At 48.2% G+C, this 24,450-nt stretch overlaps 1 protein-coding gene across 1 annotated transcript in view; it reads left to right on the forward strand.

Moving 5' to 3' along the window:
* The window catches only part of CCDC169 (coiled-coil domain containing 169), a 49,922-nt gene that overhangs the window by 20,613 nt on the left and 4,859 nt on the right, over nucleotides 1-24,450 (forward strand). Inside the window, exons 5-7 of the mRNA XM_054974110.1 lie at nucleotides 696-794; nucleotides 990-1,043; nucleotides 8,951-9,027. Coding sequence (XP_054830085.1) covers nucleotides 696-794; nucleotides 990-1,043; nucleotides 8,951-9,027 — 230 coding nt within the window. The remainder of the gene's footprint in view (nucleotides 1-695; nucleotides 795-989; nucleotides 1,044-8,950; nucleotides 9,028-24,450) is intronic.

Genomic DNA, 24,450 nt, shown 5'->3' on the forward strand with positions numbered 1-24,450 from the left:
ACGTACAAGTGCACTTCTAGGGAGCAATATCTAATAAAGACCTTTAACTCTTACAACTGTGTTTGATGAAGTGGAGAGTCTGAGAGAATCCCCTAGCCAGGCCTGATGTGTAGCCATGCTGATGTGCTGGCTGCAGGCCATAAGCAGCCCATTTGGAATTTTCCTGGTAAAGTAAGAGGCCAATCTGTCCACTTTTGGCAGCAGTTCTGAGAATGCTGTTCATGGAAGGGCTGTTTCCGTGGCACTATGATATGAAGCAACATTTGTATATGCATGTCAGTATAGCCCCCCCAAAATGTTCCAAGCAAGGTAAGCTTTTGGAGCTGCATGTGATCTTCCCTTCCTATGTGCACCTGTCTAAATTGGAACCACATAAAACTTCACGGTAACTGGGAGGACAAAATGAAAGCCTGAACTAAAAAAACATCTCATTAAGATACTGGAAAATTTACAGTGCAGAACTGATAGTAACGTACACTCCGTGTTGTTTTCTCTGCATCATCTTGGGTAAGTCAGCAGGAGACTTGTAAACAGCAGAGAGAACAGTGACCGCAATTGTCAAGTGTCTAAAAGTGTTCAGCCACAAATTCTGGGTTGTGATAATGATCTTTTTTTTTCTTTTTTCCACATGAGAAGAATGGAAGGGGGATGTTTATAAGCTAGTTGATTTTATTTTATTATCTACACAATGGCAGGATTCTTTAAATCAGTTTCTGAAACAACTGGAAGAAGAGAAGAACAGTCTCCAGAGCCAACTGAAAGATTATGCACTCAGATTGGAACAAGAAGTGAAGGTCTGTATTCTCCTATAATCACCTCACCTCTCAGACATTTTTTAAGTATCTTCTTTTCTATCTGACATGTTGTAAACTACAGTACTGAATAGAAGAATGTAATGATTCATGTAATATTTATCTTGGGCTTTACTTGTTCTCTAATCTTTTCTCAGCCCTGCTTTTCTAACCCCTTATTGCTTGTTTGGAATTTAGGCTTACCATAAAGTTAATGATGAACGCCGCGCATACTTTGCAGTGATTTCGCAGGTGAGTCCAAAAATCTCTGTAGCCTAACTTTTTATCTTAAGCTGATTGCTACTGTTTTCCCCAATGGATTTTTCTTCTCTGTTTTAAGCTGATTTCACTCAAAACCAGAGCTCTGAAAAATGAAGACTGACTTATCTGGATTGCTAGGGAAAGGATGTTAATCCCTTGTTGTTCCTGTAGACATTATGGTTGTATCTGTGTTGTTATAGTGCCTCCAATTTATTGTTAAGCTCAATTTCTATGCTGTCATTCCTCTGATGCACTAAAGTTTAATGTTAGTAGACTGGTTTTCCATATATGACTTCCTTCATTTCTTCCCATCTCTATTCTGTTGTAAGAAACATTAGTCAAAGCATTGCTCTGCTTAAATAGATGTGTCTTTTGGATACTGTCATGTATTGTTGGATGTAGTTTCATCACACTTACATAATTTATTTTTATTTCCAACATCATATGGTTTGGGATTGCTGAAGCTGGATTAGAAATCAAGACCAAACTAGACACAAATCTGGAAGATTTGTGAATCTATCTTTCCAGCAATTTAATAGTGGTGTGTTTAATTTGAATTGAGGCTGTGGTATGTGTTTCATGATTGAAATTGACCCATGTTCCTCCCAAACACTGGAAAGGAAAGAACACATGCATACAATAAGAGGGCGTGTCCATTTTTTCCCACTGGAACTAGTAACAGGCCAGGTCAGTTAGTTTTGATCAACAAAACCAAGTAGGAGTATAGAGAAGGATTAAAACCCTTTGCCCCCTGTCCTGATCCAAATGCAGTTGCTGTTTCCATTTTTAAAAAATTGCCGGGGAGATCAATTCATGGATTTCCCAACATCTTGGCTAATGTGGCCAATGGCTCTTGTTGATCTTTAGGCAGATTCATATACTGAGGTACATTTAAATTCTGAAATGTAATTGTGGGCCAAACTAGACATGACAGCATCCTCGTGGCTGCTACTAGGATGCCACCACCATTTAGAAGTTATTTTAAAATGCCATGAAGTTCTGATTGTGATTTGGTCTGCAGTGTGGCAGACTGAGATTTCCACGCCTCCCCCCCCCCCCGCCCGCCATGACTTATGAAGTGCTGAAATGGCCATGTGGCAGTTTTGGCACTTGAAAATCGGGGCAGGGGAGAGAAGAGTACAGTTCTGCAGGCCCAATCAGGATCAGGCTCTTGTGGCATTTTAAAATGAATTTTAGATGGCAACAGTGTCCTAGTGGCAACCATGAGGACATCATCTTGTCTAGTTTGGTGCTATGTTCAGTCACACTCACAGCTGAAATCTCGAAAGAGAGAAAAGCAGGATTCCTTTCCCCCCCCCCCCAACACACTGTGATTTCTGTAAGAAATGGTCACTCTAAAAGCATCTCCCAGCCCCATTTAATTTTTTTTCTTAATACAAGATATTGAAAAATAAAACGAATATGATGCCCTAATTTCTTCTAGTACCTATTTGATTTACTACTACTGCATCAACACTGTGGTGAGCCAAGCATTGCAAATAAGTCTACAAAAGTTGGTTAATCTCCATGTGTACATTTCTAACATGATGATGTGGAGGAAAACAGATATAGCTTTCTTCCATTTTACAAAAATGTCCTTGGCTAGTTACATAGTTGAGATTCTTATTTGTCACATGTTTCTAGTTGAGTGGCTACTTAAAAGTTTGGGACAACAGTGGTGGGGGGTGGCAGCCTTCCTCACGCCACACCCCGGCTATGTTCAGCACCTGTGCAATGTGTTACCTGATGGTTTTGGAAATAGGAGGGGGTTTAAGAGACACCCATGTTTTCCTCTTCTCCCCCTAGTCTTACTGCTTCCAGCATCAGGAGCTAAGGTCCAGCATGTCCTCACTGGCTGGCTTCCAACCCTCTTTCAACCCCTGTCTTATTACCTGCACCAGTCTTGGCCCCACACCTAACCTCTCCCAATAGGATTGCATTCCATGAGAGGCTGGAGCCAATCACATTCACCTTCCCTGAGAAGCTTCCCCCTAAAGTACCACTTCAGCACCTAGCTGTGCCTGGGCTGTAGATGGTCAGGCCTGGCCTATCAGAAATAATCCTTCCTCCAGTCCCCCTCTTTGTCTTTCTCAGCCCACTGCCCTGTTAGGCCACAGTAAAGGGTTTAAAGGGCCACTCTGTCCTGGCAGGCACCCATACTTTTGGACCAGTGCCACTGCTGCAGCTTACCCAATTCCCTCTCCTATTGTCAGAGTAAGAGCCAAGTGAGTCCTCAATGGACCTGCCCTGCCTGCAGGACCCTGGTGTCAGTGCCTCCCCCCTCCCAGAGCAGCTGCCAGTTTGGGGGGAGAGGGCAAAGCCAGCACCCCTTAACACACAATATTGTTTTAGTGCACATATCAAGAAGAACCTGCTATGGGCCTCACCCCTTCGGGAGGCAATGGCATCTGGATGCTCCCATGTCTGTGGGAGAGAAACGTAGCTGCTTTTTGTGGCTGGAGAGTCTTTCTTCAGCCGTTTGTCATTCTTGATAAGAGAATGATCAGAAGATACCCATTTGTGTCTCATTTGGTGAGTTCGATGGAAAGATTTACTGCCTGGACTATGTCAGGACAGTGTCCAATGCTGAAGTGCCGAGGACTGGGAATACAACATTGTTAGAAGCTCCCAATCTTACCCACTCCCAATCTTACCCACTAATTGCTTTCTTCAATATCTTAACTACAGTTTGGAACCTGCAATGCAGGATGATTCTATGCAGCTTTGGTGAGAAATTTTCTCTTGCTTAACTCTCGTCTAGCTTGGAAGTCTTTTATATGTTGGAGAACAAGAATGAGAAGAAATGAATATACACACAGGATCTTGCTTTATTTATATTGGAAGAAGAAAGTTTCAAACGGACCTGGGGTGACTTTTTTACTATGTATGTGGAAGCCTGTGTGTCTTTTTTCATGACTTGATAAGGTAAACAGTCTGGCGTGAGAAGCTGGAATGTAGTGTGAAGTAACAGCCTTGAAGATAAGCCGGCCGAATGACGACAAATCTCAGGAAGAGAGGCCCCTGTCTCTCTGCTATAGAACTCTGGCTAAATAACACTAATTTCTGGATCTATGAGAAATAATACTGTGAAAACTCTATGAAATTGCACTTTAATTACATTAAAATAATTGGATTTTATTGGAACAGAATAGGAAAAGAATATAACTTAAGGGACCAATCAAAAGAAGAAGAAGAAGAATGGTTGAGGTTTTTGTTTGCCTCATATGATATACCCAAAGAGTGGATTGGACTGTTTGGAATCTACATCAGACTGTTGACCCAAAGGTGAAGGTGGAATACATAAAGTTTGTGCTGGATTGGCAACCTAAATGTGGCAATGAAATGCGCAATAATAAAAGAAAAATAAATTAACAAGAGAAGCCACAATTTAGGTTGTGAAGAGTTGAAAGAATGGGAAGAAAGAAGATTACTAGTCTGGACCAGAAGGGGAAGAGGAATAAGATTAGAACAGTCATGAAAATGTGAATAAAGAACTTTGGGAATAAATAAATAAGGGATGAAGGGTAAATAAAGGGACCCCAAATTTATTTTGTAAAAAAAAAAAATTAAAGGGAATTTCTAGCCCTGGGAAAGTTTATTTCCAGAATCACAGGGACTAGCCACGTTAGTCAGGAGGCTGCAGTGGGAAAGGATGGAATGGTTCTATCTTCTACCATCTGTGGAGCTGAGCTGATGGAAGAGTCTGCAGCTTCCTTACCCATGTATCCGTGTGGCCATATATGTCATGCAATTCTCAAGTAAATTTTCTCTGGGTTAGAAATGATTGTTGCGGGGTGGGGGGGGGGGAATATGAAAAATATCTATGACAGTCAGCACCTTCCAATTTCTAGGTATCAGGTTCTGCCATGGCAGCAGCGGAGCTCTGGGTGCGAGTATCCGCGGGAGGGGCCTTGGGCACCAACAGGCTTGGGATTGCCCCCTGGATAGTGGAAGGATGGGGGGGTATACATCACCCTCGCACCCTCTCAGCCACCTATGGACCTATCCTGTAGGCTCTGCTCTTCCCTCTACTCCTGCACCATCTCTTGCCAAGTGAACTCCTCCCCCTGCTCCAACCATTCCTACACAACCCACCACGACCTCTCTACTGAGCCTGCCTTTATAGGGCTTCTTCCAACTTCCCCCTCCCTTCCTCCCAGGCTCCCTCCTATCCCTGGGCAGCCTCCTAGCCCTGGGTGGATTGCTCATGATGCCATCCAGCTGGGTATGCTCTCAGGTATTCCTCCTCTCATTCCAGTTGCTCCCTGGTCTCCTATCTTTTCTTGCAGGGTGGGGCTAGATGCTGTCCAGCTGGGGATGCTCTCAGGTGTTCCTTCTCTCATTCCAGTTCCTCTCTGCTCTCCTATCCTTTTTTGCAGGATGGGGCTAGCAGGGGCCTTTTCAGGTGACGCAGCTTGGCCGCCTCTGTTCGCAAGGTGCCGGACTGACCTCCTGGGTTCTGGCCGGTCCCCTGCGGTTGACGTCGGGCCCACCAGCCCCACCTGGGGTGGGTGCAGGTGCTACTAGCCCATCTGACTGAGTATCAGCGTCCCAGGTGTGCATATGCGCTTCTTGCCCTCTGTTTTCCCTTCACTCCTTGTTGGTTGGGGCTGCGTCACCTCCCTTGGGCTCTCTGTGCTTGCGGCTGGGGTGCCGTCAGTCCCCAGGCAGGGGATCTGTGGCAAGTCTGGGGCGCTCAGGGTGTTTGTCCTTGGACACTAGGTAACTTGAGACTACTGTAATCATTTAATACCTTGTTTTGAGAGAGAAAAGTACAGATCTCCTCTAACTGTTCTACTACCTAGGGTGTCCCAGGTACAGTCTCCTGCATCTCCAGTTAAAAGGATCGGTTAATAGGTGACGAGAAAGACCTCTAGGACCCTGGAGAGCAGCTGCCAGTCAGAGTAGACAATACTGACCTTGAGAGACAATTGATCTTATTTGGTATAAGTCATCTTCATGAGTTCCTGAAAATTATATGTGCATCATATTATGTTGGAGCTCTGTAACCGTCTGGGAGTGATGGTTTTCACATTTTGTTTGAGGGAGGAAAAATACAACTGTCTCTGTTTTGATTTTTCCTTTGGGATTCATTTGACTACATGCGTGTACCAAATTTCAGGATTCTGTCTCATCAGGAAATATCCCTCCTTAACGATATTCCCATGTATGGATTTATTCAGGAAGAAAGTAAATAATATATAATTTAGAATGAATATATAGTTATTCTAAAGAAAGAGATACTTCTTTTTTCTTATTGTTCTAAGGAAGATATTCTTTAAATAGTGTGAAAAGTAGTGGCTTGGAAAGATACTTCACTATACCATAAATAAACAACTGTCATTCATCTTATTATTTACCAGAGCACAGAAAAAGGAAAACTTGTAATTAGCTGTGTTTCTATGTATTTAACCAGCAAGCAAATGATTTACTCTGTATAATTATCTCTCCTATGGAATGAGGTAAAATGGTTGAAAAATGGTCCCCTTTGCGAGGCTGGCTTGGTACTGATATATTTGTATTTGTCCTTTTTAAGAATAGGGGGTGATGTGGGTGGGAGGGTACACATTCTAATGTGTGTGTATGTCTCTCTCTCTCTCTCTCTCTCTGTTCTCTGTTCTCTGCTTACTGAGCAATGAATTTCAACACATCCAAAATGATTGGTACAATACAGCTGAAGTTAGATACTCCTAAATTCTCTTAAAATCAATGAAATTTTAATATTAAAAATATTTCTGTTTCAGTTTAAAAGGAACAGAATGCAGATTATGATGCTATTTCCTGTGCCAATGGTAGAATTTTTTTTGTTCTTTTTAAAGAGGTAGCTCTCATGGAAGGCTATTCTCAGAATCGAACCTCTCCCCTTCAAACTTTGTGGTTTTTAAAAAATTTTTTTGAAGAACTTTCATGATTTTGAGTTTAAACCATCCTTCTTCATTCACCCCAGAATACTCTGGGATTTGGTTACATTTTTATTACATGAGATAGTTTTCTGAAAATGCAGCATTTCACAAGGTATACATTTAGGCTCTTGCCTTATTTGATACAGAAGAGAATGGTACTGTTGTATCATCTCTTCTGTCCCAGGGCAGATACATCTGACGAAGAGAGCTGTGGCTCTCAAAAGCTTATGCTATAATAAAGTTGGCTAGTCTTAAAGGTACTACTGGACTCTCTACTGTTTTGCTACTACAGACTAACACGGCTAACTCCTCTAGATCTCTGTCCCAGGGAGGTATGATAGCCTGCTTATTTATTTTATTAAATTTATATCCCACTCTCCCTGCAAGCAGGCTCAGAGCGGGTAACACCAATCAATAAAATCACACTAAAATACATTAAGTACATAAGCACATTTAGATACATCAAACCATGAAAAATCAGTGCCCAGGGTCACATCGCTTTAAAAAGGTTCCTGTGATTTAAAGAAAAATAAACAACATTCTATTGCAGTGGCAAAATGCCAGTGTGGTAATACTGCATTTAAAATATTCTGGGCTTTAATAGGAGCAAATTATTGGGTGTGGGGGTAGAAGAGAGGAAGGAAAAGAAAATAGCCACTCTGTGCATGCCCATACACTCACACACTTACAGACCAAGGCATGCAGGTACTTGCTGGATCTTGGACAAACTGGGCACATTGGGCTTTTTGTGCTAAATGAGTTGCCAACATCTATATTAGGGTACAGGTTTTGTCTTTTTATTTCTTAATAAGTATTATTTCTGTTTTTCCCAGTCTTAATCACAGGATATTTTGGCTATTAAAATATGCCCTGACCTGGATAGTCCAGGCAAGCCCAATCTTGTCAGATCTTGGAAGCTAAGCAGAGTTGGCCTTGATTAGTAATTGGATAGGAGACCTCCAACAAAGACCAGGATTTCAGAGGCAGGCAATGGCAAACCACCTGCCTCTGCTAGTCTCTTGCCATGAAAATCCCACCAGGGGTCTCTGTAAGTCAGTTATGCATTGATGGTACTCCACCACCACATCTGGTGTTTAAGGACTAAGTGGAAGATGTTATTCTAGCCATTCCATCCATATTTTGCCATATCTAGTGATACAGACAATTCTGCACACAACTAACTTCCTCCTGTCATAAATTAAATAGAATTAAACTCTGGAATTTTTTTTGGAAAACTGCTGAGAAATGAAAACCATGCTTGCCCATTCACAACAGAGAAATGCAGCAGCTGCATGTAGAGTGTTTGATTTAGTGCTGAGGCAACATTTCTTGGTCTCTTAATCATGATTTAAATATTTAATTCAAAGCTAGCCACAGTGAATGTTCAACTCTGGCTAGGTCTGAAAAGGGAAGTGAATTATATCCTCTTCCATCAGCTGAGGGCAAGAGGAACATGCCCCCCTGAGTAATGGAAGCTTGCAGACCTGAGGGACACTTCAGTTCTGACCTTTCAGCCATAGATAAGACATCAGCAAATGTTATAGCCATGTTATGTACAATGTTATGTAAACTACTAAATACATTTAAGGCGGAAGTTTCAAGCATGTGGTTTAGTTCATCAGTTAGTAAATATCAGCATGTAGATAATCACTTTTCCTAAGTTCTCCACATATATTGTCTCAGGCATCATGTTTATACCAACCATCGAAGATGGGCCAGAAGCTATAGAACAGCCAGAAGCTATAGAACAGTGCAGGTTCTTATATAAGAGATCTTTTTAAAAATATTATTTATTTAATTTTTTGAGTAATACAATACTAACACATAAACAACTAGTCAACATTCATCCAGATAACTTTGATAATAATACAAATAGGAACATACAATCGTTACATTGTCATATAAGAGATCTTTAACTCAGCCCTGCCAAATGAGGCGGCATTACTTTCCAGTTTGTGTATAGAGTTAAAAATCAGCATGTACTTACTTCTGCAGATATCAAGATCATTGAAATCATCTGAGAGGCAGAAAATGGATACAGTACAAATCAAGAGGGAAGACCAGATTCAGAGGTATTTATTTACAAAATTTGGATGATGTACTTCTACCCTTATCAGGGCCGCCAAAGCAACTAACAGATTAAGAACATACCATATAAAAACATCTTAAAAATCATTAAAATTAAATACAATTATGCATACCAGAACTGAAACATAATGCAGAAAGGAGGGATCACTGAGGGAATGCCAAATGAAACAAAAACGTTTTCACCTACTGTTGGAAGATGGCAACAGAAGAGAACAGCTGAGTCTCTTTGGAGAGAGAGTTGCAGAAGTTTTTTTGTTTATTTCTTACATTGGGAGGGGGATCTTCTTCATCCAAGGCACTCAGCACAGCCTGTGTCAATATTCCTTAGCTTACTAATGTGACATTGTTGTGAGGTAGATTATGCTGAAAGACAAATACTGAAGATCATCCAGAAGAGTGCATTGGCTGAAGGAGGGATTGAACCCGTGCCACCCTGCTGAGATTATACATCACTGTCCATTATACATGATTGGCTCCTTCTGACTCTGTACATTCTGTTAGAGAGGCAACAACCCCAAGTTCTTGATTCTCTTTGGGGCTTAGTTCATAGCCTTCCCTGCATCTTCTAAGGTCCCCTTCCCTGAACCACTCTGGAATTATGACAATGCAGCATTAATGAGGTATGTGCTGAGATTCATTATACTTACATGATCTGGAAGGGTTTGTACTGTTGTGTAGTCTCTCTTCTGCTTCAGAGAAGTATATTAGCCTCAGTTCCCTGTGTCACATCTAACGCAATGTCAGAATATTAGTATGGTAATGTTACATTTTAAATGTTCCAGGTTTTAAAAGGAACAGATTATGTAGTAGTTTGAGGGGACAAGGGAAGAGAAAGGAAATCATGACAAGGGTACTCAAGACCAGCTTGAGTCTAAGGAGATAAGATGGGATATAAATATTTTAAAGTCTCAGTCTCAGCCTTTTGCATACAGCATGGAAATTGTTTCCCCACCCCCACCCTCCGGTGTGAAACCACTCTGCTGAGGAATGTGTGAGAACATTTTAACCCCATGAGGAAGGGCTAGTCACAGTTTTTTCCCTCCTGACTAGGGGTGTGCAAAGGCACACTGTTTCGGGATTCTCATTTTGGGTATACCCGAAACAAGAATCTGTTTCGGGTTTAGCAGTTCGGGTATCATTTCGGGTTGTTTCGGGTTTCTTTTCGATGGGAAAATGCCTCCGTCTTCCCGGATGCCTGGGGGAGGCATTTTCCCACTGAATCAAGCCACAATTGGTGGGGACCTTCCTCTAACTCCTCTCTAACAACCCCCCAAGTTTCAGACCAATTGGACTTTGGTCCCCCTATCCTCGCCTACAAAAGGGAAACGTGAACGTATTTTTAGCTTGCTGCTGCTAATCTTCATTATTTCCTATGGGGAAAAAATGAAGAGGCAGGCTTGTCTTGCCGGGGGTGGCATTTTGCATGCAAAATGCCCCCCAACCCTCAGGGGACCTTCTTCCACCTTTCCTCCCACCCCCCACCAAGGCTCAGCCTGCTCCCACTTGGGGGGGCATTTCATGGCCTCCCCAAGTAGGTGCTCTTTTCTCCACCAATTCCACCTGGGGGAGGCTTGTCTTGCCAGGGGTGGCATTTTGCATGCAAAATGCCCCCCCCCCAACCCTCTGGGGCCCTTCTCCCACCTCTACTACCACTCCCCACCAAGGCTCAGCCTGCTGCCACTTGGGGGGGGCATTTCATGGCCTCCCCAAGTAGGTGCTCTCAGCCCCCAAAGTCCACCCCCACAGCCCCACACAAACCCAATTCCCCCCCAGCAGCCACACACAGACTCAAATCCTGATTCCCCACATTAGCCCCTCACAGACCCAAATCCACCCCCAGCAGCCCCACACCCATAACCCCAGGAACAGACTGGCAAAGGCCAGCCTTCCCCCTTTGTTCCCTATGCTGGGAACTTCTAAACTCTCTTTCCCAGGGCAATTCCGCACAGCCCAGGGGTGCCACAATGGTGGGCAAACTTCTGAGTGCCAACTTGTCCCTGGGAAAGAGCACCTGACCTGACACACAGACAACCATCCCCTGACACCCCCACCACCTACAGAGAAGCCTGGCCAGCCTGCCGTACTGTTTCCTATGATGGGAACCAACTGCACATCAAAGAATAAAACACGAACAACACAAAATAAATTTTTTTAAAAATTATTTTCTCACTTTCAAAGTACAAGTAGGCAAAGCATGACACATTACACCAGCAGTCCCCCACACAGAAAAATAACACGACTCACTTAACATCAGAGAATCACAAAACCACAATTCCTGTCAAAAACAATTTATTTCTTGAACAGCTTTAGGTTACACAGCAGGGGGGCACACCAAAGGGTATGCCAGAAGTATCTTACACAAAAATAACACAACTCACTTCACATTAAAGAATCACCTGAAAACACAATTGCTTTCAAAAACACTTTATTTCTTTAACTGTTTTAGGTTACACAGTAGGAGGGCACAACAGGACATGAAAGCAGCGTACTACACAAAATAATACAGCCCACTTCACCTTTTTTTGACAGCAATTGTGTTTGAGTGATTCTCTGATGAGAAGTGAGTTGTGTTATTTTTGTGTAGTAGACTGCTTTTACGCCCTGTTGTGCCTCCCTACTGTGTAACCTAAAGCAGTTAAAGAAATAAAGTGCTTTTGACAGCAATTTTTGGGGTGATTCTTTAATGTGAAGTGAGTTGTGTTATTTTTGTGTAAGATACTGCTGCCATGCCCTTTGGTGTGCCCCCCTGCTGTGTAACGTAAAGCTGTTCAAGAAATAAAGTGTTTTTGACAGGAATTGTGTTTTTGTGATTCTCTGATCTTAAGTGAGTCATGTTATTTTTCTGTGTGGGGGACTGCTGGTGTAATGTGTCATAATGCTTTGCCTACTTGTACTTTGAAAGTGAGAAATGTTTTTTTTTAAACTTTGTGTTGTTCGGGTTTTATTCTTTGTTGTCCAGTTAGTTCCCATCATAGAGAACAATGGGGCTGGCTGGCCAGCCATCTCTGTAGGTGGTGGGAGAATTTGAGGGAGGGTGTCTGTGGTTCAGGTGCTCTTTCACAGGGACAAGCTGGCACTCAGAAGTGTATCCACCATTGTGGCATCCCTGGGCTGTGCACATTTGCTCTGGAAAACAGAGTGTTATAGTTCACAGCATAGGAAACAAAGGGAGAAGGCTGGCCAGCCTGTTCCTGGGATTGTGTGGGGCTGCTGGGGCTGGATTTGGGCCTGTGAGGAGCTACTGTGGGGATTTGGATCTGTTTGTGGCAGCTGGGGGAGAATTGGGTATGTGTGGGGCTGTAGGGGGTGGACATTGGGGGCTGAGAGCACCTACTTTGGGAGGCCATGAAATGCCCCCCCCAAGTGGGAGCAGGCTGAGCCTTGGGGCTGAGCCTTGGTGGGGGGGTGGGAGGAAAGGTAGGAGAAGGGCCTCTGAGGGTTGGAGGCATTTTGCATGCAAAATGCCACCCCTGGCAAGAAAAGCCTCTGTTATTTCCCAGCTGGAAATAGTGGAGAAAGGGGAGGAAGAGCACCTACTTTGGGAGGCCCCCCAAGTGGGAGCAGGCTGAGCCTTGGTGGGGGGTGGAAGGAAAGGTAGGAGAAGGGCCCCTGAGGGTTGGGGTTCCGGGAAGCCTGGGGGAGGCTTTTTCCCATTGAAATGCATTACTAAAACAAGCTGAAATACCGAAACGTTTCGGAAATCGCTGTTTCAGATTACCCGAAACGTTTCGGGTTTTCTGAAAACAACTCAAAACAGGTTGTTTCGGGTTTTTTCCGGGTATCATATACCCGAATTGCACACCCCTACTCCTGACTAGCACCCCAGTTAGGGGCTTTTGTCAATTCACATAGGGTGATCAGTTTGGAGTTGGTCCATGTATACAAGCATATTATACCTAGTTCTTTCACATTCCTTACAAACTATTATTACCTATTCTGCTGGCAGGTTTGCATTTACTGTGAAATAATGTATTATTATGTATGTATGTGGTGTCAAGTCACAATCGACTTATGGCAACCTCAACAAGGGGCTTTCAAGGTGAGTGAGAAAAAGAGGTGGTTTGCTATTGCCTTCCCCTGTAGAACATTCCTTGGTGGTTCCCCATCTAAGAACTGATGGATCTTAGCTTCTGAAATCTGACAAGATTGGGCTATTCTGTTCTGTCTTCCCTCCCTAATTCATTATTACAATGTACAATTTGGCAGGTATGAGGTTTTTCTACTTAAACCTCAATAAAAGGTAATTTTTTCTTCCCCCTAAGCCTTCTACCACATATGAGCAGCAATTTCTTTAAATATTTTATGATAGCACAATTGTATCTTATTATATAACTTGGATAATTTTAAGATGGCATTTTGCCGCATCCTGATTACTTCAGGTATATTTGTAAAAGTCAGACACAGTTTTTTAATTACACAGGTGCTGCAGAAATCTTTCCACATTATTAAAACTAAGAGAATGCCAACCCATTTCAGGGGGCTGAGAATACAAAACAGATCTGCAGTATAGGACTGGTGTGCCAAGTTTAAATTTAGAACAAATAATTACCGCATTAACAATTGGCCACAGAATTACAATAAAGTATCCCATTATGAAAACTAAATCTATCTTGTTTTTGTAATCTTCATAGTTTAGCTGTCCACAGATGAAAAGCTTGTTAGTCAAAAGCTTGACGTTTAATTGAATGACTCAATTTATTATATTAAATCAAAAATATCAGTAGCTCAATACAGATGACGTTTTGAGACTATTTAATGAAAATCAATGTACCATGAATAATAAAGAGCTCAGATGAACAATAAATTGGAAGTTAATCTTAAGAGGTACAGATAATTTACAAACATGTCTACAGTACTGTATATTTTTGTGCAGAAACAACTAAAAACCATGGCTAGGAACCAAAGACATATTTTAGGCACAGTCAGTGAGATTTCTGGCTCTTTTTAAAACAGCTCACTACTATTCCATATTGCTTTTGAAAGTCCTCTCAAGTTCTAACAAGGGTTCCATGTGGTATTGGCACCTGCTGAGCACCAGGGTTGATAACAGCTGCCATAATTTATTAGATTTCCAGCCGTATGCTTTTCATAAACCATATCATAGAATCATAGGGTTGGAAGGGACCTCTAGAGTCATCTAGTCCAACCCCGTGCACAATGCAGGAACTTCACAACTTCCTCCCCAACTGCCCCAGTGACCTCTACTCCATATATCATGCCCATATCAAAGCAGTAGTTTTTGTTTTGTTTTTAAGACAAATTCATGCCTCCCACACATGCATGTCAACCAGTTCACTAGAACAGTTTGGATTTGGATCTTTGCAACAGATCAGCTGCCCTGCAAACAATTCTAGGTGGTGAGAAATTGGTTTTCCCCAACGCTGCTGCAGGTATCCCCAGTGTGCTTTGATAGATCTTTCCTGAAAGATTACACCAAAAGCAAAGTTAGGAAAGATTTGATTGGGAAGGTGCAGATTTCTGCATTTCCACCTTACCTCCATATTCATTGTGCCATTTATCCACATACTTGCCATTCCCCCTCTTGGTCCTGGCTGACTTTTTTGCCTTTTTAAAGCAGAAGCTATGTTATTATAGTGTTAAAACACTGGTTTTAACCAGCACATGTAGCAAAATCACCTCTACTTATTGCAGGCAGTTCCATGAAGTTCTCTAACTGTAGAAAAATGATTTCCTGAACGAGTCACTTTAAAGGAGGACAACAGTTGTCTGTCTCCTACATTGTTATTTGGGAATACCATCTCTGTACCTGTAATCACGGTATAGGTTAAGATCACTGCAGATGAAGCAATGGGAAAAATCACCCTCATTCTGGGGTTGTTTTTCAGTGTATGGAGATCCTGAAAAGTAGTGGTAGCAAGAATTACATCCTCTAGCATTTTGGCTGATTATTTTCAGCATAATGAGTCACATTTTCTGTTATAGTTGGGATTTTAACTCACATGGTTTGTATTTTAACCAATAAATCAATAAAGCTTGACTCAATTTTTGGTGATGTTCAAATGAATATTGTTAAAGGACTTTTAGACCCCATTCCATAAAATCTTGTTGTGAGCACACATTCAATCAGACATGTAAGATAGCCTTGCTCCAATGTCACAATGTCCAATGTCACAGTTCTTCCTCTGAGATATCCTGCTCGTCAGATAGGTCTCAGGTGGGTGAGAAAGGACTTGTTATTATTTGGAAAGGCAGATAGCAAAACACTTCTAAGGGTCTAAGGGTAAAAGAAACTGAAACATGGAAACGTGTCTGTACTGTCTCACGACAAAGCCAGACTGAATTCTGAAGGTTTTGTATAAGTACAGTCTGTTGTCTAGATATTTCTAAACTAGTGTCAGCCATCACCTGTACAAGAAGGAGGAAGTTCAGTGATAGTTGCTACTTGCTAGACTCTCATGTGGCCCCAGAAAACAGCTCCAAGCATCTCCATTGTAACCACCAACCAACTTCTAACTAACAAACCAACCCAATTTATACATCTAAGTGAATGGAAATCTTAGGATTGGGCAGCAAGCATACTTTGTAGTGAGTGACAGAGTTAGGGCAATCAATGAATAATGTTGTTTGAAATACTCTCTAATGTATGATTTGTTTGAGTTGTAGTTATGGGATGGATGTTGTTTTTATATTTGTATTGATTTGCAGCCTATGCTTAAGCCCGGTGAGGAGGACGGCGCGCTGAAGAACTCAGGACAACAAGAGAGCTGGGAAAATAGGCCACAACTTTATTGAACCAACAAACAAACAAGGAGCATTGGCAAGCATATGGATCGGATCCCGGGCAAAGGCTGGCCCGCCTGCCAGCCACTCAGACCTCCCCCCCAACAGGACACCCGCTGAAGGGGGGGGCACCAAGGAGTGACATTAAAGGGGGAATCAGATGGGTGTACACCCCTGCCTGATTCCCCTGCCACCTGGGAGTGAGCACCTCGCGACCCCCGGCCGGGTCTGCCACTCACCTCACTCCCAAGATTCCATATGGGAATCCCCTGAACAGGGTACCAGCGCCGTGGCCCTGGTCCCCCGTATAGAGATCCGATCCAATGCTACCCGCAAAGCTGTGACAGAAAAAACCGCAGAAACAGGGAGTGGAGGGTGGGGTTCGTGTCCCGGCGCAGACTGCCGGGCAGCGGGGCCGGGTCTGCATAAATACAGAGCCGCCGGACCAGAGGGAGAACCTCGCTCTCTAGGTCCGGCGGTTGGCCCCGCCCCCCGCAGCCGCTCCCCGACGGCCCCTGATTGGGCGGCCAAGGTTCAAACTGATTGGCCGCCCAGACCAAGGAGCCTGCCGGGGAACGGAAGCCGGGACCCAGCAGCCGTTCCTCCCTCCGTGCCGCCGGCAGCAACGCCTTCGCCCGGTAAGTCGGGCGTCGGTCCCTTGCAGCCTATGCTTAAGCCCGGTGAGGAGGACGGCGCGCTGAAGAACTCAGGACAACAAGAGAGCTGGGAAAATAGGCCACAACTTTATTGAACCAACAAACAAACAAGGAGCATTGGCAAGCATATGGATCGGATCCCGGGCAAAGGCTGGCCCGCCTGCCAGCCACTCAGACCTCCCCCCCAACAGGACCCCCGCTGAAGGGGGGGGCACCAAGGAGTGACATTAAAGGGGGAATCAGATGGGTGTACACCCCTGCCTGATTCCCCTGCCACCTGGGAGTGAGCACCTCGCGACCCCCGGCCGGGTCTGCCACTCACCTCACTCCCAAGATTCCATATGGGAATCCCCTGAACAGGGTACCAGCGCCGTGGCCCTGGTCCCCCGTATAGAGATCCGATCCAATGCTACCCGCCACCAGAGCCACACGTGGCTCCCGCCAAGGCTCCTACCAACCAAGCCACCCCAGCAAAACATCCCTCAGGTCCTGGAGCCAGATGTCATGGCCCCAGCTGGAAAGGTGTACCCCGTCCGGCCGAAACAGCGCCTCCAGGCGAAAGGAAATGTCCGGGTGCATGACGAGGCCCCCCCCGGCCGCGGAGACGTGACGCCCCACGGCCCGTGCCAGCCGCTGCCTACCCCCGTCGATCTTCTCTGGGTGTAAGGCCCCTCGCCACACGCGCCTTTGGAGCAGATCAGACCAGATGAAATAAGTCCCCGGTAGGATGGAGAAGAGGTAGTCCAAATCCCTGCACATGGAGAGCTTCAAGTCCAGGCATCCCCTCTGGACCAGATCATTCTCGCCGAGCTGGATGATAAGTGCGTCCGGTGGGCCCCGCTCCCGGGCCTGGTGCTCGATGACTGGGACCAGCGACTCCCACCGCATGCCGCGCTGGCCGAACCACAGGACCTTGATGTGCCGGTCCAGGCCGAGGTTGCTTCCCCATCCGGAACCCGACGCGTACTGCCCGGCCCAATGCACAATGCTGTGGCCGCAGATCCAGACTGTCCTCCGCTCACCTGAGGAATGAAGAGAAGGGGAGAACCACACCATTAGTAATGCAGGACACGAGCAGGGCGGATGTACAACCTGAAGGCCCTGGACCTCCACCGGCCGATCCGCTGGATTAGGGGAGGCGCGATGCCCAGCTCTGCTGCCAGCGTGGCAGCCCCAATGCGGAAGGAATGCGTGGCGAACTCCCGGGCGGGGAGCCCTGCGGCCTGGAGGCAGGCACGGAGCACGGAGGCGAACTGGTAGCGAGTGAGGGGGACCCCATTCGAATGTATCAGGAATGGACCCGCCAGGCACGGGCGCACCTTGAGGTACTCCCGCACCATGGAGACCGGGCAAACCACCCCGCGCGGGGCGGCCCGCAGAGCGATGGACGCCCCACGGCCGAGCTGGTCTGTTTTTGACCTACGAATGGTCAGGGTGACCCTCTGCCGTGAGAGGGCCACATCAGCCAGCGCCAGAGCCCTGCCAGAGGAGTCTGAGCGGGCGCTGGCCACCAGCTCGCCGATGCGGAGGGCCCCGAAGAACGCTAGCGCAAAGGCTGCTCGGAATAGCCGGGCCTCGAATGAGGACCAGCACAGGCCTGACACCTCCCGCAATAACGCGTCCAGGATGGGCAGAGTGATGGGCCTCCGTTGGTCGGGGAGGGGGGGGCGACCCGACCCCAACCCGCCACAGCCCGGCGTGCGGGGAAGCTCGCGCAAGGATCGGGGAACCCCTGGGCCCTGCTGACAAAGGATATTGCGGCCAAGTCCCGCTGCATGGTCCTCGGGGCGGCCCCCCGGCCCCGTGAGTGGGCCAGATACCGCAGCACCAGGTCCTGGGATGCCGGCCACGGGGGCTGGCACCCTGCCCTTGTCGCGAAAGTGAGGAACTTTTGCACCGCCGCCGAATAGGCCCGCAGAGTCGATGGCGCTACGGAGCTGCAGATTCCTTGCCAGATGATATCCCGCCAACCGTCCACAGTTCCACCGGGAATGGGTCGGGTGTTGGATGAGCCTTGGGAGCCAGCGCGAAGAACCTCTCCATCTGGAAGCGAGACAGCGCGTCTGCTATGCCATTATCTACCCCTGCCACGTGGCGTGCAGAAAAAGAGATGTTAGCGGCAAGGCAAACCAAAACAAAACGGCGCACCAGCCGCATGACCCGCTCAGAGCGAGATGACTGCTTGTTGATGACTCTGACGGAGGACTGGTTATCACACCAGAACAGGACGCGTCTGTCCTGGAACTCCTCCCTCCAAATTGTTATGGCAACCAAGAGGGGGAAGAGCTCCAGGAAGGTCAGGTCCTTAAGAATGCCTGCCTTGCCCCAAGATGGAGGCCACTGCTGAGCACACCACCTGCCCTTGAAGTACACCCCGAACCCCAGGCTGCCCGCTGCATCTGATTGAACCTGCAGGTCCGAGCCCGGGGAGAGGGTGTCCTGCCATAAGGAAACACCGTTAAAGTTTGCCAGAAAGCTGAGCCAGACCCGAAGGTCCTCCTTGATTCCCCGTGTCAAGCGGATGTGATGGTGGGGGGACGAGGCCCCTCTGCAGGCCCAGGAGAGACGGGCGCAGAAGGCCCGCCCCGGGGAGACCACCCTGCAGGCAAAGTTAAGGTGTCCGATGATGGCCTGTAGTTCTCGTAACGTGCACTTCTGGCGAAGCAATAACTGGGAGATAAGCGATGTCAGTCGGGCCAGCTTGTCCGGGGGGAGCCGTGAGACGCCTGCCACCGAATCGAGCTCGATGCCTAGGTACGTTAATCTCGAGGCTGGGCCCTCGGTTTTTTCCTGCGCAAGGGGGATGCCCAATTCCTGGGCCAGCGACTGGAAAATACGCAGCCGCTCCGCGCACGCGGAGGTCCCTGGGGGGGCCATTATCAAAAAATCATCTAAATAATGGGTAACATGGGGAGAACCCATGCGATCCTTGGCCGCCCATTCGATAAACGTGCTAAAGGTCTCGAACGCAGCACATGCCACCGAGCACCCCATTGGCATTGCCTTGTCCACATACCAGTGCTCCTGAAAGTTGAACCCTAGCAGGCAGAAATCCTGGGGGTGGACCGGCAGCAGCCTGAAGGCTGATTCCACATCACATTTGGCCATGAGTGCCCCCTGGCCGCAAGAACGGACCAGCCGCACAGCGTGATCGAAGGAGGCATATCTCACCGAGCATAGCTCCTGTGGAATGGCGTCGTTGACTGAGGAACCGCGGGGGTAGGAAAGATGGTGGATAAGTCTGAATTCCCCCGGGGCCTTCTTGGGGACCACCCCCAGGGGAGAAACCCTCAGGTTCGGGAGAGGAGGGGAAGGGAAGGGGCCCGCCACCCGACCCGCCACAACCTCCTTGGCTATCTTGGCCGCCACCACCTCCGGCAACTCCCTGGCGGACTTCAGGTTGCCGGAGGTGGTAGCAATTCGGGGCCCCTGGCAAGGGATCCTAAAGCCAGCCGTAAAGCCCTTTAGCAGGTAGCAGGCAGCCTGCCTATTGGGGTAACGGGCGAGAAGCAGGCAAAGGGGCTCAACTCGCACGGGGGAGAACGCCAAGCCGAAGACTGTGCACCCAGGGCTATTTGCCACCGTTGGCTGGGGCGGCATTGGCGCCGAGACCTCCGTCCTTATGGGAGCCGCTGTTGGAGGCCCGGCCACCCCGAAAGGGGGCCGAGGAAGGTGGGCCCCGAGAGCATGACGAGCGGGGGTGGGAGCCGCTGCACGATTCGCAGCTATGCTCGTATCGGCATTTCTGCCGCTGACATTTCCCTTGATTGAACTCCCAGCATAGCCAGCGGGACTTTTCCCGCCGCCTGAACCACCGCCCAGGCTGGGGGCCCTCCCCTCTCCCCCTCATGTGTGGTCCAACCAGCCACAGCCATAGCTTCTGGCTGATCAGGTCCCATCTGGCCCTGGGGTTATGGGAGGCCCTTTTTCGGAAGGCCTCGTCATAATCCATGGCGGCCCCCTCGCCAGCCAGCGCCCGGGCCCTAAGTACGTTCCCCAGGTGGTTAGATAGGTGCCAACCCCTGTCCGGGTAAGCCGCCTGCACCACCCCCATGTATACGGTAAATCCCTCCAACCAGTTATTGAAGGTGCGCTCGGCGACTTCCTTCCTAACCCCTTTTTTGTCTTTTTTGGATGGGGGGCCGGTCCTGCCATCCTCGGCCTCGGGCCTGAGCAGGGCAAAAACGTCCACATAAAACCCGTCCAGTATCCGCTCCCTGACCTTCCGAGCCAAGTGAATACCAGGAGGGTCCTCGTCATCCCCAAACAGTTTGGGGAGAGAGGGTGGGTTCTGGTCCTGCCCCATGTCCCAGACCGCCCCGGCATCCCCGCTGGGGGCGCCTCCCGTCCTTCTGCGTAGCGCCCACCCAGGGAGGCCAGGGACGGAGGCGGCCTCCCTCCAGTACTCATCCCCAGGAGCCTCGTCGCCAGAGGAGGAGGACTCACCTGATGATCCCCCGCTGTCTGACTCCTCACGTCGTCTGGACCTCTTTGCCTTTTTCCTGTGTGTCTTCTTCTTCCTCTTAGCCGGTTGCCGCTCACCACTGGAGGCACTGGAGCTCCGACTTGGAGACCGTGCCGCCCGGTCCCCCCTGCTGGCCCTGCGTCCTGCCGCCCTCTGGACCTCAAGAGGCCCTGGGGGAGAGGCCCCCCCATGCCCTGCGTTCCCCAGCTCCTCGACCCTTGCTGTTAGCAGCTCTAAAGCCCTCCCAATCTCCTGCAGAGAACTGGGAGAAGGGTCAGAGCGGGTCCGGCCCCCCCCTCGGCCAGCCTGTGTCGGTTTGGGGAGGGTCCCAGCCTTCCTCCCTCTACCACATGTGGCCTTGGCGTTGGCCCCAGCCTTCCGACCCCCCCCACCTTTGGAAGGGGCCAGGCGTGGCGTAGTAGAAGACTCCGGCCCTGGGGTGGCCCGGGACAAGCCCCCTGCTGGCCCTTGGCCCCTGCCTCGCTTCTCCCCCGCTTTTCCCTGTGCCTGGGAGGCAGGTTTTTTCGAAGCACCCAGCTTCCGTCGGGCAGCCCCCGATTCCCCCACCTTCCTGGAGGAAGCTGGCCCGCCACTGTGTCCCCCCAGCTTGGCCCCGGCTCCCCTGCCGCTGCGTGTGGGAGCCATCCCGGTTTGGGCCCTCTGTGGGGATTCCGGCTGGAGAAAGGTAGGCTGGGGACGGGGAGGAAGAAAAGGAGCCGAGCGGCAACCACCCGGGTAAAGTGGGAGGTGCGGCCTTGCAAAGGGAGGGGGCCTGCGGTCGGAGCAGCCGACGACCTGCAGCCTCCTCCTCTCGTCGCGGGGGCTCGGGCTCAGCTGGACCCGATCCCCGGCTGCCACGCTCCCACCTGACGCCGAGTCAGGGAGCCGCCGTCGAAGGTTCTTCCGGCCCTCCGCTCGTGCTCCACCGGTCTCGCTTCACCGCGCTAGAGATCGGGTTCAGCTACGCCCGACTCCAGCCGCGGCGCTCCCACCTGACCTGGGTCAGGGAGCCGAACGCTGGGTGGTTGTCTTGACCCGGCGTCTTCGTCTTCCTCCACGTCTTCGCTCGCCGTCCTCTTCCGTTCGTGTCCCGGCGCAGACTGCCGGGCAGCGGGGCCGGGTCTGCATAAATACAGAGCCGCCGGACCAGAGGGAGAACCTCGCTCTCTAGGTCCGGCGGTTGGCCCCGCCCCCCCGCAGCCGCTCCCCGACGGCCCCTGATTGGGCGGCCAAGGTTCAAACTGATTGGCCGCCCAGACCAAGGAGCCTGCCGGGGAACGGAAGCCGGGACCCAGCAGCCGTTCCTCCCTCCGTGCCGCCGGCAGCAACGCCTTCGCCCGGTAAGTCGGGCGTCGGTCCCTTATGTTGAAAGCCACCATGCAAGGGGAAGGACAGAAATTTATCTAGTAAATAAAATCACAGGGAGTAATGCACAGGAAGATAATTCAAACAAAGCTCCTGTAAGCAGGGTTGTCAGCTGCCTGGGCGGGGGGGGGGGGCGGAGTTCTGGCCTTTTAAAAGAGGATTAACAGGACATTATTTACTGGGTGTTTTTTTTTTTTACCTCCATCCCATGAAAAGCTTCAGCTGCACATTTCTACCGATTCAGCCTCTATTAAAGGGACAGGCTGGTCCTGTCCTTTCTCCCAGTCTGTTGGCTGCTGCCCTACCTTTGAATAAATAGACCATCAGTGTGATGGAGGCAGGCTATTGGCTGAGCATGTCCAATAGGAAGTAAAGGCCGAATCCACACTTCCTTTTTGTTTCCGCGCCTTTTTCGCAAGCGGTGCACTGTTCATGCAGATACTCACACGCTTTCCCATTCTGCGTGTTCCCCGCCATCACTGCGCCACAATTGCGCCTTCCTTCCAAACCATGTGATAGTGGCGGAAATCCGTTTTCTCCCCACCATTTTTTTTTTGTGTGCACAGTGCAGAAAGGTCGGTATACTGGTAAATCAACTGTAGTGAGCAGCGGTTTGCACGGGAAAAGAAACGGTCACCAGAGCATGCGCATGTCACACAGGGACCATTTCCCTACTGTGTCCCACCATTTTTAAGAGCGCGAGGAGCCAAGCCAAGCAATCCTGTATTTCCCACAACCATCGTCTCCAGTAAACAGCTGGTGCGGAAAACAAATATATTCCTGAAAGCTTAGGACGCAGATGGGAGATTCTACCTGTTGGCGCAGCGTGGTTTGAACTGTAGCTGAGCTATAAATAAGGCTTCCACACACTTATAGCATTCAAGTGTATGTACAGTTTATTTACAGTGACTTATATACAGAATCTTGTTCTCAGTGGCAAAATGCTTCGCCAAGCACCTAAGGGAACAAGCTCCACACCAGCACAAGACACTGCTGGCTTATATCCTCCCATAGCACCCCCCAGTGTCCAATCATAACACATCTGGTGAGGTGTCATAGGTTGTTTCTCTGCTCTTGCATCATCCAAGGACCTGTCAAATAGATCTTTTACATCAGTAGTGACATGACAGATACAAACAGCAAGACATAGACATGCTTCTTGGCTCAAATGTGCGAAAGACAGAATGCATCATCTCATGGTGTTGCGTGGCTGTGCTGTGAAGCATGCCAACCACAATCTGAGCCATCATCACAAATATCACACTCTGAGCATCCATGTTGTTAACTACTAAAAGCAGAAAACCACTCTGAGCAGCAGAATTTCCGGACAATGCCTTTAATGTGACAATCTAATTTCAAATTTGCCCGCCATACCAACCAGCCAATTGTTAGAAAGTGGTCTGTGACGAATAAAAAATGAGCCAATCAAAGATGAGGGGGAGGGTACATTGCCATTTCTTAAAAGTCGGAATATCGGTATACCGGAAAATTGACCTTTTTTAAAAAAAAAGGGGGGGAGTGACGTGCACCGTCAGTTCTGACGGCGGAGGATGGAACCGCCCACTGTAACACTTTACTCAGTGGCGTGTGGAGAAATGATTGCGCCATGAAGATGCACTGGAAGGGTGAATGTGATGATGCACAGCATGGTAGTGGAATGAACCCAATTGCCACGACTGCGCAAGATAAGCAGATGGTGAGTGAGTGTGGATTCGGCCACAGTCCCACCCAGGAACCTTACCACATAGAGTGAGCCTGTCTCTAAACTTAAAAGGATATCCAAGTTGCCACTGAGAGTTTCACACATGGCATAAATCCTGCGGTTCACTCCCAGTAAATTAGTTTGCCGGCAAACATAAAGGAAGAAATCTTGGGGCCTAGCTCGAAAATGGAGTTCTGAACTCCTGGCTGGAGCTTGGAAGAATTTGATCTTACTTAGAATGGCAATTTTAAAAACAATACAATACAAAATAATTTAATCGATCAAGTCTAATATTCAAAAGTAACACATTCTGACATATCTCTAAATGCAGCCCTTTTTATCTCTTAGCATGTTCTTTACCTTCTTTACCTTCTTTACTTAAGAGTGCTAGACCCAAGCCTGTCAGTGGGGCACTTTTACTATAAGAAATTGTATGCAGAAGAATGGTTCTCAGTGAACAAAATCTAATAAACCGGTA

This window comes from Eublepharis macularius, chromosome 3 (assembly GCF_028583425.1).
Source record: "Eublepharis macularius isolate TG4126 chromosome 3, MPM_Emac_v1.0, whole genome shotgun sequence".
NCBI classification, from domain to species: Eukaryota; Metazoa; Chordata; class Lepidosauria; order Squamata; family Eublepharidae; genus Eublepharis; species Eublepharis macularius.